The sequence below is a fragment of the Lepidochelys kempii genome, chromosome 7 (assembly GCF_965140265.1).
Source record: "Lepidochelys kempii isolate rLepKem1 chromosome 7, rLepKem1.hap2, whole genome shotgun sequence".
Classification (NCBI taxonomy): Eukaryota; Metazoa; Chordata; order Testudines; family Cheloniidae; genus Lepidochelys; species Lepidochelys kempii.
The window spans coordinates 107,380,283-107,397,970 of NC_133262.1; the positions used below are offsets into that span (position 1 = coordinate 107,380,283).

General features: G+C 43.7%; 1 protein-coding gene across 8 annotated transcripts in view; it reads left to right on the forward strand.

Moving 5' to 3' along the window:
* The window catches only part of ATE1 (arginyltransferase 1), a 183,975-nt gene that overhangs the window by 58,456 nt on the left and 107,831 nt on the right, over positions 1-17,688 (forward strand). For all 8 annotated transcript variants that reach the window (XM_073354189.1, XM_073354188.1, XM_073354191.1 and 5 more), the window contains one exon: positions 9,761-9,942. In XM_073354189.1, coding sequence (XP_073210290.1) covers positions 9,761-9,942 — 182 coding nt within the window. The remainder of the gene's footprint in view (positions 1-9,760; positions 9,943-17,688) is intronic.

Here is a 17,688-nt window from a genome sequence, read left to right on the forward strand (position 1 = left end):
AAAGTGAGTTTCTAATGGCTATTACTCGTGCCTCCTTGATGGAGAAGAGAGCTACACTTGTGTAAGGAACCTTAAAAACAAGACATGAGCATATTTGGACAAGTACATTGTTTTCTTCTGAAGGTAGCTTTCGAATTTTACCTCAGTCAGGGTATTTCCATTCTCTGTTTTTGTCCCAACCTAGGCAAGAGAAATCAAATTAAAAAGTAAGTAGTAATTTGCTCTATAAATTTTAGTTATAAAACTAATAGGTATATTATTATAGAACTGTACAAAAAACATTCAAACAACTTTCTTGATTAAAGACCAGCAGTCTGTTTTCACATATTTGATCTGTAGAGGACAAACTCAGGGAAACTTAGTGTTCCAAAATGAACAACTCAAAATCATTTGTTACGAAAATCTTTATAAGTATAGAACCCATAGCATTACACTCTTCTGCTGTAAGTATTTTAAAACTAGGGCACATTGAAAATGCAAGAGATTATGAACGTTAGCATATACAATCCTCACTTCAGAGCTGTTGAGTACAATGCTTTTTGGTACAAAGATTTAATAATTGGTTTCCCATCCAAGGCCCTAATCCTGCAGAGATATAAATTCCTGAAGTAATTTTTTTGTGTTGTGAGTGGTACCATTGACTCCAATGGGAGTGTTCAGAGTGCATTAAGCTAAGCACATGTGCAAGTGTTTGCAGGATCAGGGCCCTGCTATCTCCTTATCCCAACCCAATTTAGCGTGTGAAAGCTGTCAGGATCACATGACAAAGTGCATGACTACAAGCTGCATGTCTTGCTCGTCTTTCATTTTCCCTTTGATGTTGGATACACCGTTTATATACTGCTAACAATCCCAATTGCTTTTCAGATACACTAATAGTAAGAGCTTGCAAATCAGCAAACTCTTTTCAAAAGAAAGCAGAAACCCTTTGTATTTAAAACAAAAATATTTCCCCTGAGGAATCCAGTATTGGTAAATTTAAGACACCAATATTTTTCCCATTATGATTAGGGTGACATTCATTTTTAATCTTCACAATTTACTTTAGTTTAGTTCTCTTTTTTTCCTAGAAAAGTGTGAATAATTCTGTTTAATTTCATAATGGAAAACTACAATTTCTGCAGTACTGGTTCATGTAAAAAAAATTGAATCTACGTTTATTGAAGTTGTTTAGAGAAAATAGTTTCTTCCTTGGCAAGCAAACCTCAGATTGTATGCTTAGGTTTCATCCAATAATTGCTACATACTGCAGCGAGTTTGCTTCTTAGGTTATATATAAAATTGTGGTACTTCGAGGCTTAGCTATCATAGCTAATTAAAAATCAGTTTAAAGCTTGTAACAGTCTTGAAACCTATAAGGATTCATATGAGTGCTGACGTTTGATTCAGTTGTTCATATTGTGAGAAATGGGAAATAAAAATATTTGGCCAAACTGTGAAGTCATTCCACATTTATTTCCTTATGGGTATAGAGAATTATTATCAGCTACAAGAAAACCAGCAAAGATTTACATTTTTCAAATATATTCCAGTGTTGCTTTTATCAGTGACCTCTTTGTTGAGAATATATAGCTTACACTGCATCAACCGACGAAGTGAGCGTGACTGTTCAAAGCCACCAAAACTGAAGAAATTAAAAATTACCACATACTGTAATTCAGTCTGACCGGTAAACGGGCATAATGTTAGCGTGATAGCATACAGGATCCTTTAAGTTGTCCCACCCTCCCCTGACCACATACACACAATTAACTCCAACATTAGCAGAGTTCCAATAAAAAGTCAGGGCACACCTGGCAAAAGATTCCCTCTAAGACCCCTGAGAGCGTGGCGAGCTAGGCGAGCTACCAGGTTCACAGAATACTGGGGAGGCACTTTGAAAGCCATAATTTCACTGACCCCAGGGAAAACTGTATCTAGACTAGGAACAAGAGATTTCCTCCTTTCCTTTCCCTTTATGAGTAGTATAGACTTGTCTTCTCACCTTTTGTCTTTACATCCAAAGCAGAAGAGAGAGAACGTATGATCCCTTAATTGTTATGGCTAACGTTACATTCCATCTGGCAAGTGATAGTCGCTGTATTTCAAGATTCATCAGGAACAGATAGAGTGACCGGACTATATAGGAGTAAAACTACACCGTTACCTTGATTGTAAGTTCTTTGGGACAGGAACCATCTTTGTTTTGTGTATATACATCATTTGTTTTGTGTATATACAGTGCCTTGCACAATACGGTCCGGGGCCATTACTCCTAGCTTCCCTGGTAATACAAATTAATAATAATAAATAAAGTAAAGCTTCTAAAAGAAAAGTGAAAGTGACTGACATGCATTAAAGCGATCTGGGACATTGACTATCATAAGTGAAGTTTGAATATAACAATTTACTACAAACATGTTCCACTGTATTACTGGACTTATGATCAATACAATATATTAGATCAGGAATCGGTAACCTTTGGCATGCGGCCTGCTCCCTGGCAGGCCGGACTGGTTTGCTACCTGCCACATCCACAGGTTTGGCCGATCACAGCACCCACTGGCCGTGGTTTGCCATTGCAGTCCAATGGGGGCTGCAGAAAGCGGTGCGGGCCGAGGGATGTGCTGGCCGCCGCTTCCCTCAGCCCCCATTGGCCTGGAGCGGCGAACCGTGGCTGGTGGGATCTGTGATCGGCCGACCCTGCAGAGGCAGCAGGTAAACAAACCGGCCCGCCAGGGAGTTTACCCTGGCGGGCCGCATGCCAAAGGTTGCTGATCCTTGTATTATGTGATATAAGTTAATATTAAATATGATTTAAAGCACTAATGATACAACATTGAGATGTAAAAGTTTATAGCCAGTATGGTATGAGGTCAAAGTAGAATCAAACCCTCTGGTGTTTATAGAATTGGTAGCTAGTTGAATGATAAGTGCAATTAATATGTAACAAAAATACATTTTATTGTACTTTTTTAACATGATATAAGCTAGTTTATCTTTTAATTTTGGTCCTGGTTTTAGTTCTTAAATCTACATTTTTGATTGCACCCATAGCACCCATAAATCTTTATAATTTTCACACCAATGAATCCTTGAGTTTTTTCATATTGATACCTAATATTAGCATTTGAGACCTGGTAGCCTCAACCCTCCTCCGGGGTCGGGGGGAAGAACTAATTTTGCTTGGTTTTGTATAAAACTTCAACTTGTTCACTGAGAGTATGGTGTATATTCAGATATCCCACACTCTTGTGTTTTGGGATTTAAATTACTTAGTTGGTCTCTTAAACAAGATTTGCTGCAGAAAATATTGTAATAGGACGTTCTTATTTCTATCACTCTACCTCTCTTCTTATGTTTAGCTGATACAAAAAACTTCCTGAGACTGTTTTACCCTTTTCCCTTCCTGTTTCTTAAATTAAAATGTGATACATTTTCAAGAATATATTCAACTAATCTATTCAAACTAAATAAATATTGAATTTTGTTATATTTTTCTTTCTCATTATTTCCTGTGCTAAAAAACAGCAAACAAAACTGTCAAATGTATTGCACTAGATAATAAAATAAGGATATATTAGCAGAGGTTAATTAATGGCCAGTGGTGGGGCATGAATTGTTCAGTTATAAACTATGCTACTTTCTGAGAGTCAGTGTCTGTTAACTCAGGGTACAGCACCCTGTGGGTGGGGAGTGTCTGAAGGCTTGGGATAGTACAAGATACCAGCAGCTCCTGCTGTACCAGATGGCCTAGAGCCAGGCCACCCAACAGTTTGCACCATGTTCTATTAACCTAGGGTTGAATCAAGCCCATTGCCTTTAAAATACCATAATAAAAATAATCCAAATGTTAGATCTTGTTTGAAGAAAAGGTAGCATTCAAGGTCATTTGCCTCAGACTTGTGAGGGCCTGGGGTTTTAATAATATAGCCCTTAATCACAGCATACCTAGTTGTGTTGTGATTCTCTCTCACAGCTTGAGGTTTAGCTTTTTTTTCCTCTGGTGTTTTTCTTTTTAATGTAATTTATTAAATGAGGGGAAAAAACACTGTTAGCTTTTAAATTCCCCATTTTTTTTCACTTGGACCATGTTGTCTTTAGACACCCTCTTATTAAAACCCTGAAGGCATAAATATTTTAAACTGCGTTACTAGGGGAATATTATTTCTAACATCAGACTGTTTCAACAGAGTGGTTTTGACATTGGATTTCTTGACTCGTTAATTTTAGAAGCTGTGGCACTTTTTGTAGTAATCAGAATAACTCAGAGTTTTTGTGGAATAAGAGTTAGGGTGCAGTGTTTCTGGTAGATGAGGTGAGCCCTGTACGATATGTCTTAATCATCTGATGTCAGTTATTGTGTACTTAGCATAGCGAGTGCCAAACATTGTCCCAGAAGGACACTTTAATAGTGCAAGGTGCTATGAACCCATTTCTGGAGGGACAGATCAATATTTCACATTGACTTAGTATTCTAGATCTGTTATACCTGAAAAGCCACTAGATGGAACTTAATACAAGTAAGACCTCAAGTTCAATGGAGTTGAGCATTCACTAAAATATTGGGGAGTGTGGGGAACAATATGTTACAAAAGATTACTTTGCATGAAAGGAGGAAATGTGTAAAATTAAACTTTGTTTGGTGAGGTTTGGTTTAATATAATGTAGATTCCAGAACTTTGCTGGGAATTATTGGCATGCCTGTAAAATTCATTGTAAAATAGAATTTGTTCATAATATTTTACAATAATTGAATTGGTGGGAATTAACAGTGGGAATACTTAAGGTATAAATAGTAAATACTGTACCTGACATCTGTGCTGCTTTTGCGGAGGTTCACTGATTCATTTTGATTGAGATGATGTATATGCATCTTCTCCCTCTACTCGCTGCCATCTGCGCACACACAGGCATTCTTTTACTTCACAAAATAACTGCACGTTAGCTGAAATGTTATTCTATATACTCTATATATACGTTATGTTATTATATACGTTGTGCTATATGTTATTCTATATACTCTATACTTTTTTTTGAAAGTTCAACAAATCCTGTTGGACAGTTTTTAACTTCAGATATTTAAATTCAGACTTTTTTTGCATGTGGATAAAAGTTTACTCTTCCAACTTTACTGCTTCACAGAGATTGACTTTTTAAAGTGTGAAGAAATTGGAAGCAGTTTAATTTAGAAGAAACACAAGTACTAGTTTCTGAAGCTGTGTAATGCAAAAGCATAAACAGCATTTTCTGCTAAATTTAAGGTACTGGGATGTGACTCTTCAAATAGAAATGCACCTCTATTGCACCTCTCTTGGTGGAATAAGACAAAAATAGAAAAACTTATTGCTCTTAATATATTTCAGTCCATGTCTTCTTGCTGAGGGCCTTATCAACATCTGTTGAAAGGGTGATGTGCAGTCTGAGTGCATGCAAGGGGCAAGAGCGTGATGCTCCAACAATGCTGGACCAGTGGAACATAAGAGCAAGCACAAATTAGAGCAGATTGTTCTATCTTGAAATAATGGCTAAACTGACCCCTGCCTGCTTGCAGAAAGTGTTAAGAAGAGCTCTGGTCCACCTGAGGAGCTGGTGCTTAAAGTAGTGTTGCTTTCTCTTGGGACATGGATGTGAAAATAATCCCTAATGAAGAATTAATCATTAGATATAATATAGAAATAACTTGTTTTTTGTCTTGAGTAGCTGCTGCATGAACAAATAGTTTATATAAGAAAAAACATAACTGATATAAGATCTGCATAGATCTTCATAGAAACAAGTCTGCGTATATGCACTATAGTTTGAGGTCCACATTTTTTATTGATACACAAGCTGTCAGTTCCATATTTAGTGTTAGTAATACCACACTGCAGTTATTGGTTGAAAAAGCAATTGGTGAAATCTGCAGTTATTGGTTGAAAAAGCAAGGAGAAACATCTGAGTTTTAGGCCTTAAAGTCTTGAAATTGTCCCATATAGAGGTTTAATATTAACACGGTTATTTCATATAATTTTTTTGGAAAATGGGGGAATATTTTGAAAATATAGATGTAGGGCATGCAGCTTTCCTAAATAAGATGTTAATCTTGCTAGTGTACTCCAATCTTAGCTCTGGTTCAATGCATTTAGTTTGTAATAACTATAGCCAAATACTTTCTCTTGTGCCTTTTATAAATGGTCATATTGTAAACACTACTTGCATGGTCTTTATCATTGGAATTACTTGTTTGAACAATTCAGTCACTTTTACCAAACAAGTCAGTTGAAATTATTTTTGCTCATGTGACTAATTTTTGACATGTGGTACCAATCAAAATAAATTTGACTGCCCATCATCTCTTCAGTCTAGGCTATGGTATAAAAATTCTTCACTTAAACCCACCTTCTGTTGTTGTAATGTAAAACAGTTGGCAATAGAAGGTAATATCAGATTTATTGAGTGAAAAGCAGTTCTTTCTGAAGAACTTGTTGTTCAGTGAAAAACATGACAAGATGGATAATTAAGTTGAACACTGTGGAATTCAGGATTAAAGGGAACTAAACGGTAAAGAAAATGTCATGCCAAAGTTAGTTGTGCAATACATTTTAATTAGAAGATGGTTTTCTTCTTAGTTTGAAGAACCAGTCTCTGGGTTTAGATAAAAAGAAAAGGAGTACTTGTGGCACCTTAGAGACTAACCAATTGTGTATGCATCCGATGAAGTGAGCTGTAGCTCACGAAAGCTTATGCTCAAATAAATTGGTTAGTCTCTAAGGTGCCACAAGTACTCCTTTTCTTTTTGCGAATACAGACTAACACGGCTGTTACTCTGAAACCTGGGTTTAGATACTTACCTAATCTGCATACTAGACTGTCTGTACAAACACACAACAACAATAAATTATATCCCTACAGCCAACCACCCTGCCCTGCCCTCTCTTTAGAGAGCTGAGAAAAAAGATAAGCTCTGAAGATTCTTCTGCAACAAATACTTTACAGTTTGAGTTTCTCCACTAGTTACTATGAATTCTCTAAATTACTGTAAACATTAAGCGCCTCAATACCTGTCTGAGAACAGTATTGTACCAATTTTAAAGATAAACTGAGAAATGGAATTTCTCTGGCCAAAGTCACATAACGAATCATTTTTGGTATTTGGAATACAAAAGGTCGTCCCCCCACTGCCACACCTCCCCCCGCCCCCGGTAATAGCTCACCTTACCTGATCACTCTCATTACAGTGTGTATGGTAACACCCATTGTTTCATGTTCTCTGTATATATAAATCTCCCCACTGTATTTTCCACTGAATGCATCCGATGAAGTGAGCTGTAGCTCACGAAAGCTTATGCTCAAATAAATTTGTTAGTCTCTAAGGTGCCACAAGTACTCCTTTTCTTTTTGCATATTCTGAAAGTAATATATTAAATGAAGAGGCATGAACAAAATCTTGTCCTGCATCGCAGTTAGTTGTGGGTTGATCTGGGACCATACTCAAAACATACTTGCCATAAAACCATAAATTATATCCTCAGAAATCCTGACAATTTGTAGTAAAGCAAAAAGTGTTACTGGAATTTAAGTATTGTACTCTATTAAGTATGAGAGCACATTGCCAAGATTGTTTTTCTGTTTGTTTTTTGAACCCCACAAAGCAGAATACTCATCTTCAAAGTTTGTGCTTCACTGAACTTGGCACTTTTCCTTGAAAATAATTTTGCAATGGAAGCCCTAGGTAACATACAGAGAGCATGACCTTTTAAAATGCGAATAGTGTATCAGAACGGTGTAGCAGTGTTACTGATAGTAAGGTATACACAACTTGTTAGTAGCGTATGTAGTGTAACACCAAGGTTACATATTTAAACCCAAAAGGCAGAGAATATGAAGTAATAATTAAGGTTCTCATAGTGACAGTAACCCATATTGTATAATATATTCATGTATGCATTTAACAGCCTAGCTAGCAACACTCTGTGATAGATGCATGAGTCAATGTTGGACCTGCATCCAACCTTCCTTTCGGGGAAATGTATGTGTGTTTCACAACATGTGGGAATTTGAGGCTATGGCTACACTGCCCTATCCTTCTTACAGAACTCTATTAATGCAAACAAACCTTTTAGTTCTGTCCTCGGTGTCCACACACAGGGGAGTTACAGAACAGCCCTTTGGTGTACAGTGCTGTTTATTCCCCTGTAGTCTGAACAATGGGGCACTGTAGACAAATCCTGAGAAGAGCTCCTCAGAGTCCTACTTCTGAACATTTTTGACTTTTCCAAAATGGGAGAAGCAAAAAATAAGTCCCCAAATTAGTTTTAATAATAATAATAAAAATCCCAAACCTACACATTTAGACAGAATTGTTCATATTAATATAGCGCTCTGTGTTATGCTACATGATTACACGATTGAAGCCTTGAGTCAGTTTGTATCATTGAAATTGGTAATCTATACCAGCAACTGATCAGAAAAGAACTATGGGTTTTTTTCCCCATCTGAACAAGATTACAGGTGAGCTTCTTGTTATAGAAAAATGAGTTTGTTCTAATAATCATAAAGCAGACATGGAGGGGTAATTCTAATCTCTTTCCAGCAACTGCAAAACTAACATAATATCACTAGTTCAAAGATGTGCTCCTATATCATAGCTTTTTTCTGACAAATTCTTTGATCCCTGTAGGACCTATTCAGTCTAAATGGTGGCTTTAATCATTAAGGCTAGATCCTTTATATATTACACAAAAATCATTACATGTATTCAGATTGTAAATAGCTATTTGTTTTATTTAACAATGCATGGTGTTAAGATAAGATTGCACACTTTCTTTCTTTGAAGGGAAAAGAGTCAAAACAGACCTTTCCTGCTTTATTTCTTGCTCCCCATTGCTAATAAACTAAGAACATTGCTTACAGTTCTAAGTGCTTAGTCCAACAAGAATTATCTTCTGTTATACAGTAAGCAAGACTACAAAGCTTAAATTTGGTTCTTCAGCACCCTGATCTTACATACAATTTTTAAAAATAAATTCTTAACAAGAGGATATGAATGACAGTGGAAGAAATATAAAGCATTTATTAATCATAGAAGGTTAGGGTTGGAAGGGACCTCAGGAGGTCATCTAGTCCAACCCCCTGCTCAAAGCAGGACCAATCTCCAATTTTTGCCCCAGATCCCTAAATGGCCCCCTCAAGGGTTGAACTCACAATCCTGGGTTTAGCAGGCCAATGCTTAAACCACTGAGCTATCATTAAATGACATACATGTTTGGTGGCATGTCCCTTATAAAGGTAGAAGTAGGAAAAGACTCACGACCATATCAGGGAAAAGCATCGTTTGCAATACCGCTTTAAATTGCACATAAAACAATCTGGAAAAAACGCAGATAATTTTGATTTCTCCTAATTTCAGCAGAATCACTTTTCTGATGTTTGGTACAGAAAGTGTAGACTAATAATCGTGACTATAGCGAGAACCATGCATTGACACCATCTTGCAAGCTATAAAGCTAACTCTGTGAAATGCATGTATTTTCAAAACAGGAATTGATTGTCCATCTTATTTGATTTTGATAGTCAAGATTTTAGGTATTTCTGGAGATTTCACACTGCATTATTGTTTAATAGTGATAGAGAACAAAGGTAGTATGGAAGTGGAGGGTCTTCAAATTGTGTGTCCATCCCGTGTAGTGTGGAATAAGATTGCATTGTGTGTGGTGTTCTCTGCTATCTTTTTTTCAGTTTTGTTTATACAGAAAACTTGTTTAATCACTAATTATCCCTTTTTTTTGGTTTCCCTTAGGCAGAGAATCCTCCCAGTGGTCCTGATTGTGGTTATGGTTCTTTTCACCAGCAGTATTGGCTAGATGGGAAGATAATTGCTGTGGGTGTAATTGATGTTCTTCCATACTGCGTGTCCTCTGTGTATCTGTACTATGATCCTGACTATACTTTCCTATCTTTGGGAGTCTACTCTGCATTAAGGTAAGAGGAGAACATTTTTGATCTTCAGTTAGTAGTGATTGATATTTGCTCTTAAATTTGAGTTTGTGTACTGTATTTCAAACCAAACCTTATACTGGAGATATTAAGCAAGAGTTTCTTGTTTAATTTTGATGAGGGAGAAGCTTTTAGGGGAAAAATCCCTTTATGTAGTTACTCGAGATTTTGCTTAAGTTCTGAACATTCTCAGCATTGTCTACTAGTATTCAAGCAGCTATAAAACATTCCATGTAGATTGAAAATATAGAATTACATTTAGAAGAGGGAAGACAATATTGAAATTGAAGTTTTCTTATTTGCTTCATCTTTTTATTTGGATTAGGAAATTGAGTTTTTAAGTGAAGGATTTTATTTTTTATTAATCAAGCTTTATATCACAATAGATTAGATTTTGCCATTCTTAGGCCAGGACTACACCACAGACTTATATTGGTATAACATTTCTCAAGGGTGTGAAAAAGCCCTGAGCAGCGTAGTTATGCCCACCTAACCCCCAGTGTAGACAGCGCTATGTTGGTGGGAGAGCTTCTCCTGTTGACATATCTACAGCCTCTCGCGGAGGTGGATTACCTATGCTAATGAGAGAAGCGCTCTCATTGGTGTAAGAGCATCTTCACTTAACTTCTTTAAGTGCAGACCTGCTCTTACTCATGTAAGGTAGCCCTTCACTCCTCAGGTAGTCTCATTGATTTCAGTGTTTACTATACTTCAGTAATTTTTTTCAGCAACTAAACTATTTGTCAAAAAATGCATTTTTCAGCTGAGCAAAACTCAAAAATTTGATACAAATTCAACAAATAGTATAAGACAAACAAATTTTTGTCAGGACTGAGATGCTCTTCACAAAATGAGAAGAGGTGAGTGAGGAGGAAGGAAGTGGGGTGATGGTCTATCCTTATAACTTTTAGCCTAGTGGTTAGGCCACTCACGTGGGATGTGGGAGACCCCTGTTCAAGTCCTCACTCTGCCTGATATGGAGAAGGTATCAGAACTTCTTTGAGTGATTGCTCATGTGTATTCCACAATAGGTGTGCGTGCTCGCCACGGCACAGGTCCCGGAAGTTTTACCCTTAGGGGGAATCGTCCCAGCGACTCCTGGAGTGGCGCCTCCATGGCGTAGTATAAGGGGTGCTGCATGCTCCCCCACCCTCAGTTCCTTCTTGCCTCTACTGAAGGTGCATCGGAACTACTCTACTCCAGCTTTGCTGTAGCTCGTCCCCAGAACTTTTTGTTTGTTCAGTGTTAGTACCTGTAGTTAGTTAGCTGTTCAGTTAGAGTGCCCGGGCCAGGGCATGCCCCGGGTTTTAAGTCGTGCAACACTTGTAGGCAATCTATGCCAAGGAGTGACCAGCACACAGACTGTTTACGCTGTTTGGGAGAAACCCATATCAGCGATCGTTGCAAGATTTGCAAGTCGTTTAAACTTCGGACTCAGAGATTAGGCTCCAGGCTATTCTGATGGAGTCGGCGCTGACCCCAACTCTGGTGTGCCGTTCCAAGTCAGCACCGGGCACCGCGGCGACCTTCTGGAGCCTTCGACCAGTCGGCACCGCTCCCTGTACATGGGACACAAGAAGGCAAAGGAAACGCTTTCTTTGTAGCGACAGCGAGGGAAACCAGGGGCAGAGACTAGACCCATGTCAAGCAGTCCTTGATCCCCTCCGGCCTCAAGGCCTCCGACTCGCGTCGGGCGGAGTAGCCGAGCCAATTTGGAAACGCCGGAGGCCCTGCAGGTGGCCTGGGACGTCATGTCCATGCCAGTACCAGGAGCGCTGCCGATATTGGCACCTCGCTCCAGGGGCAAGCCACCACTGGGTTCTCCAAAGTCGCCCCCAGCTCGGCACCGGTCTCAGGCCAGGGAACATTCCCAACGCCGTTCGCCACCCAGCGACAGTTCAGGGCATAGCCCTCAACTCCCACCAGACTGTCTGGGTGGGTGTTGTCCGTCTGAAACTCTCGGCACCAGTCTGCGTCACGGAGTGAGTACAGACAGGACCGAGGCAGACATCGCCAGAGGTCCATGTCTCATAGGGATTACCACGGCTGGTCATGGCATGGACGTTGACGCCGTTCCCACTCTGAATCCCGCTCCAAGACTCGGCCAAGGCAACACCGCCGCAGCCCAGGGCATCGATCGCTGGCATCTCGCAGTTGCGAGTCCGCCTGTCTGAGCCCATCGTGGAGCAGCAGCTACAGATGGTACCAGTCCTCCGCATCAAGGTCGCGGTCCCGTGGGCAATGTTGTTCCCGGCACCGCTGTTCCTCCCGGTCCTGAGACAGCGGCAGGTTGTTTGTCAGCCTGGCCTCCGCTTGTAGTCGCCCTTCCATGGGACAGGCCAGCCAGGCCGAACAACCAGGGCCTGTCAGTGCCGCAGCCAGTGCAGTGGCCCCGGGCCCCTTGGCGGGCCCAATGGTACCAGTGGGCACTGTGGCCCCGACACAGCCCCCAGTGGGGGCCCGCTCAGTAGCCAGATCCTCAGAGGCACTGTCGGCCTCCCTCTCCAGACCTCCGAGGAGGGGGGTCAGTGTAACATACGTCCTCGGGACCGTGCCCAGAGTCTGACCAAGTGATCCATCCCCCAGTGCCAGCGGACACCCAGAGCACTGTGCTGGCCTTCTCGCCCTCCCTGGATGAGGCAATAACTGCCCTGCCCCAGTCCGTCCCGCAGGAGGACTTTAGGGCTCATCAAAAGCTTTTTAAAAGGTAGAGGAGTTGGAGGAGCCCTTGGATGCCCTGTTCAATGTGGTGCCCTCTTCGGCACTGGGCAGGGTAGCTTTGCCCTCCATGAAGGGTGGCAAAAATTTCAAATGTCTTGTGGCAAACACCGGCTTGCTGGCCCCCATCTCTAAGAAGGCGGAACGCAAGTACTTTGTTACCCACCAAGGGGCATGAGTACCTCTACACCCACCCGGCACCCAACTCCCTGGAGTCATCAACCACAGGGAGTGGCAGGGCCAACCAGCTTCTACCCCAAAAAATAAAGTTTTGCGGAGGCTGGACTCTTTCAGGAGATGGCTTTATTCTCCCTTGAGTTTTCAGTTGCGGGTGGCAAACCACCAGACGCTCCTGGGCAGATACAAATTCAATTTGTGGGGTTTCCTGCCCAAGTTCAAGGATCCTCTCTAGGAGTATGATAAGAAAGAGTTCAAGGCGCTGGTGGAGGAGGGTACAGCGGCTGCCAGACCATCCCTGCAAGCAGCTTCGTATGCGGCAGACATGGCAGCACGCTCCAGGGCCTCAGCGGTGTCCAGGAGAAGGGCGTCGTGGCTCCTGCTGTCTGGGCTGTCCAGTGGAGCACAGGCTGCCATGCAGGATCTACCGTTTGACAGCAAAGCTCTGTTTATGGAGCAAATGGATACAAAGCTGCATGGCATGAAGGAGCCCAGCCCACCCCCCAGACTCTGGGTCTCTATGTCCCGGCTTTGGCCAAATCTAGGTTTAGGTCTTTTTTTTTTTTTTTAGGTTTAGGTCGCAACAGGCTTCCACTCAGCCAAAGTACGAGGCCGCCTATAACAAATGGAGGGTCTCTAAAAGGTGCCCTCAGAGGCAGTCACAGCCTGCCCCGCAACCTGGGTCTTCCAAGGGCAAACAGGTGGGGAAAAAGGCAGTTTTGATGGGACGCTCGGGGGCACCCTGCCAGTTCTCCCCAGGGATTTCCCCGCTCCTCCCCTCCATGAAGCTTCCCTTCTACAATTGGTTGTGTGCTTTCCTCCCGGAGTGGTCACAGTTGAAAGGCCAAAGGAGGACTCAGGCCTATCCTGGACCTGCGGGATCTAAACCAGTTCATGGTAAGGCTCAAGTTCCGTATGGTCTCACTGGCCTCCATCATCCCCTCCGTGGACCCCGGGGACTGGTACACTGCCCTCGATCTGCAGGACACATACTTCCACATTCACGTTTTTGAGGGGCACAGACACGTCCTCCATTTCCTGGTGGGCAGAACCATGACCAGTTTATGGTCCTCATGTTTGGCCTATCCACTGCCCCCAGGGTATTCACAAAATGTATGTCAGGTGCTGGGGGGTCCAGACCTTTCCGTATCTGGATGATTGGCTGGTCAAGGGCAGCTCCAGGTCACAGGTGAGGGATCACGTGACGCTTCTACTGTCCACGTGCGCCGCCCTGGGCCTGTTGGTAAATGACGCCAAGCCCACGTTAGTCCCAGTCCAATGCATAGAGTTTATGGGGCACTCCTGGACAACTCATCGGCCGCAGCCTCCCTCCCACCGGATAGGTTCGAGACCCTAAAAGGGCTCATCGACACAGTCACAAGGTTTCTGGTGACTATGGCCAGAGCTTGCCTCCAGCTCTTGGGTCACATGTCAGCGTGCACGTACATGGTCCACCACACCAGACTCCAAGGCCATCCAGAGCTGGAGGAGCCCCATTCGGAGTTCTCCTAGGCCAGGAACAGGATGGACAAGGTCCTCACCGTGCCTGACTTGGTGATCGCCTCACTGTGGTGGTGGTCCACCCCAAGCAACATGCTCCAAGGGGTCCTGTTCCGGGACAGGACGCTGAAGCTGGTGTCCGATGCGTCGGACCTGGGTTGGGGGGCCCATGTGGGGAACGTTCAGACCTAAGGTCTGTGGTCGGCACAGGATCTGTCCCTACACATAAACGTCAAGGAACACAGGGCGGTACACCTAGTATGCGTGGCCTTCTGCCTGCACCTACAGGGCAAGGTGGTCCAGGTCCTCACGGACAACACGGCCTTGATGTTCTATATCAACAGGCAAGGTGGGACCCGGCCCTCTGCCGCGAAGCCCTCAAGCTGTGGGATTTCTGTATAGTCTACGACATCTGCCTGAGGGCCTTCCATGTGCCAGGTGCCCGGAACACATGGGCAGATCGCTTCAGCAGGAACTTCTCCTCCCAACACAAATGGTCTCTCCACCTGGAAATGGCTCACCAGCTTTTCCTCATGTGGGGCTGCAGCAGACCCGGCGCTGTCCCCAGTTCTTCTCTGGGGGCGGGGCGGGGACTGGGACGGGGCGCTATCTCGGATGCCTTCTGCCTGTCCTGGTCAGACCAATTTTCTCTATGCCTTCCCCCCCATTCCCACTGATCAACAGGGTCATGGGGGAAAAAAAAAACCCAAAAAGACAGACAAGGCACAGGTCCTCCTGGTTGCCCCGGGGCCAGGCTACATTGGTACGGGACCTTCACAGGCCTGGCGGTTGCTCCGCCGCGGCCATTGCCACTCCACCCAGACCTGCTCTCCCAGGACCAGGGCATCTCTTCTAGCCAACCCAACAGCTCTGTATCTCACAGCATGGCTGCTCAATGGTTAGGTAGAGGGAAACGGACGTGCTCAGAAAGGGTCCAGCATGTCCTCCTGAAAAACAGACAGCCCTCCACGCCATGCCTACTTGGCAAAATGGTTCGGTTCTCCAGATGGGCGGCTGAATAGTGTCTCCCCAGTGGCCACTCCGATCCAGCTTGTCCTGGACTACCTCTCTACCTTAGAGCCCAGGGCCTGGCGCCCTCGTTAGTCAAGGGGCACCTGGCAGCCATATTGGCCTTCCATCTGCCAATGCAGGGGCACACAGTATTTCCCCATGCTGTGACTGATCACTTCCCCAAGGGGTTGGACCGTCTTTCCCATATGCTAGGCCCCGGTCCCACAGTGGGACCTGAACCTGGTGGTGTCTCGTCTCAAGGGGCCCCCATTTGAGCCGCTATTAGCGTGTTCCTGGTCTCACCTCTCATGGAAGGTGGCCTTCCTGGTCACTATCACGTCGGCCATGCGGGTCTCGGAGCTCAGGGCCCTGACTTCGGAGCCCCCATGCATAGTTTTTCATAAGGACGAGGTTCAGCTCTGCCCATATCCTGCGTTCCTCCCTAAGATGGTCTCCGCCTAAGACTGGGTTAGGACATTTCCTGCCGTAAGGCTTAAGGGCCCATAAAGCCAAGGTACCGCGGGGAACTGGCTCTCTGGGTACTTCCTGTACATCTTGGGCAAACTCCTTCCAAGCTTTGTCTAGCTCCCGCTCCGCACTTGTTTTACTTTGGTTCCGTGGTACTGCAATGATGCCCAGGCTCCAGGACTAGAAACCTGGCAGTCTGAAATCTGCCCCAAGCCTCACGCATGCAGTGAGAAACGCCCCCCTACACACGCTCAACGTGTGAAGGGCTCTGGCTTTCTACCTCAAGTGGACTAAGCCGTTCAGGAAGTCCTCGCAATTGTTCGTTGCCTCGGCTGAGCGCATGAGGGGTGGGTCGGTCAATTTCCACTCCGCGTGTCTCCAACTGGATCACTTCGTGCATCTGCACCTGTTATGATCTGGCAGGTGTTCCCCCAGCACTGATTGTAAAGGCGCACTCGACTCGAGCGCAGGCCTCGTCAGCTGCCTTCCTAGCCCTCGTCCGCATCCGGGACATTGTAGGGCCACCGTGTGGTCTTCGGTTCACATGTTCACCTCGCACTATGCGATCGTCTCCCAAACCAGGGATCACGCCGGGTTCAGCAGGGACGTACTCTGTTCCGGGAATTTGTAAACTCCTACCCAGATATAGCTTGGAATCACCTATTGTGGAATACACATGAGCAATCACTCTAAGAAGAAAAGACAGTTACCTTTTCCGTAACTGGTGTTCTTCGAGATGTGTTGCTCATGTGTATTCCACATCCTGCCCTCCTTCCTCTCTGTCGGAGTTGTCTGGCAAGAAGGAACTGAGGGTGGGGGGAGTGCGCAGCTCCCCTTATAAGGCACCATAGAGGTGCCACTCCAGGGGTTGCTGGGGCGCTTCCCCTATGGGTACTGCTAGGGGAAAAGTGTACAGCACTGCTGCACATGGCGAGCACGCACACCTATTGTGGAATAGACATGAGCAACACATCTCGAAGAACGCCAGTTACGGAAAAAGTAACTGTCTTTTTTTCTCCCACACTGCAGGAGAGTGGCCTAGCCACGGGGCCATGGGATACTCCGATGTGGGTGTCTCAATCTGTCCTGTTGAAGCAGATTATAAATAGTTTTAAATAGTCAGTGGAGCTGGGACTTGAACTTGGGTCTCCCACATCCTATGTGAGTGCCCTAACTACCAGGTGCTAAAGTTATTGTCTCTCTCTGGCCCAATGGCTATTCATCATCGTTCATAGTGGCAATTCATAATGACCACCACCATTTCTTCCTCCTATTGTGTTAATCTATCGCTTTAAAAATGCTTGAAACAAAATGTTTTGGAGAGAGTGAAACATGTTTTGTCTGACCTGGAATGGATTTTTTCAATTTGCTGAAATGTTTTCAATTTTTGGTTTTGTTTAATCTGAATCAAAATTATATTGTTTCATTATCTTTTGGAAGGGCCAGAGAACTGAAAAATCATTTATTCACTTAGCTCTGGTGTTTACTATCTGCAGTGGGGCTAATTGAGGAGTTAAGGACCTGTTGCACATGAATAAGGATGACAAAATCTGAACTCAAGGAAAAGTATATCCATTTCATTGTGGATATCCATTCTACATTTAATAAAAAATAAAATTTTTTTCAGCAAGGAAGCTATTACTGATTGTGAAATGCAGACTATAGAATGTTAGATACATACATTAATATACAATTACCATGAAATCTGGAAAGTGGGGCTCATCCTGTAATTAGGGTTGGCTTAGCTCCTGGCTCTCCTGCCCATAGGATAAGCCACCATGTTACAAATTCCCCACTCCAACTTTCAGTGGAGGTCAGACAGGGCTACATTCTTGGCCCTCTCCTTTTCTGTCTCTA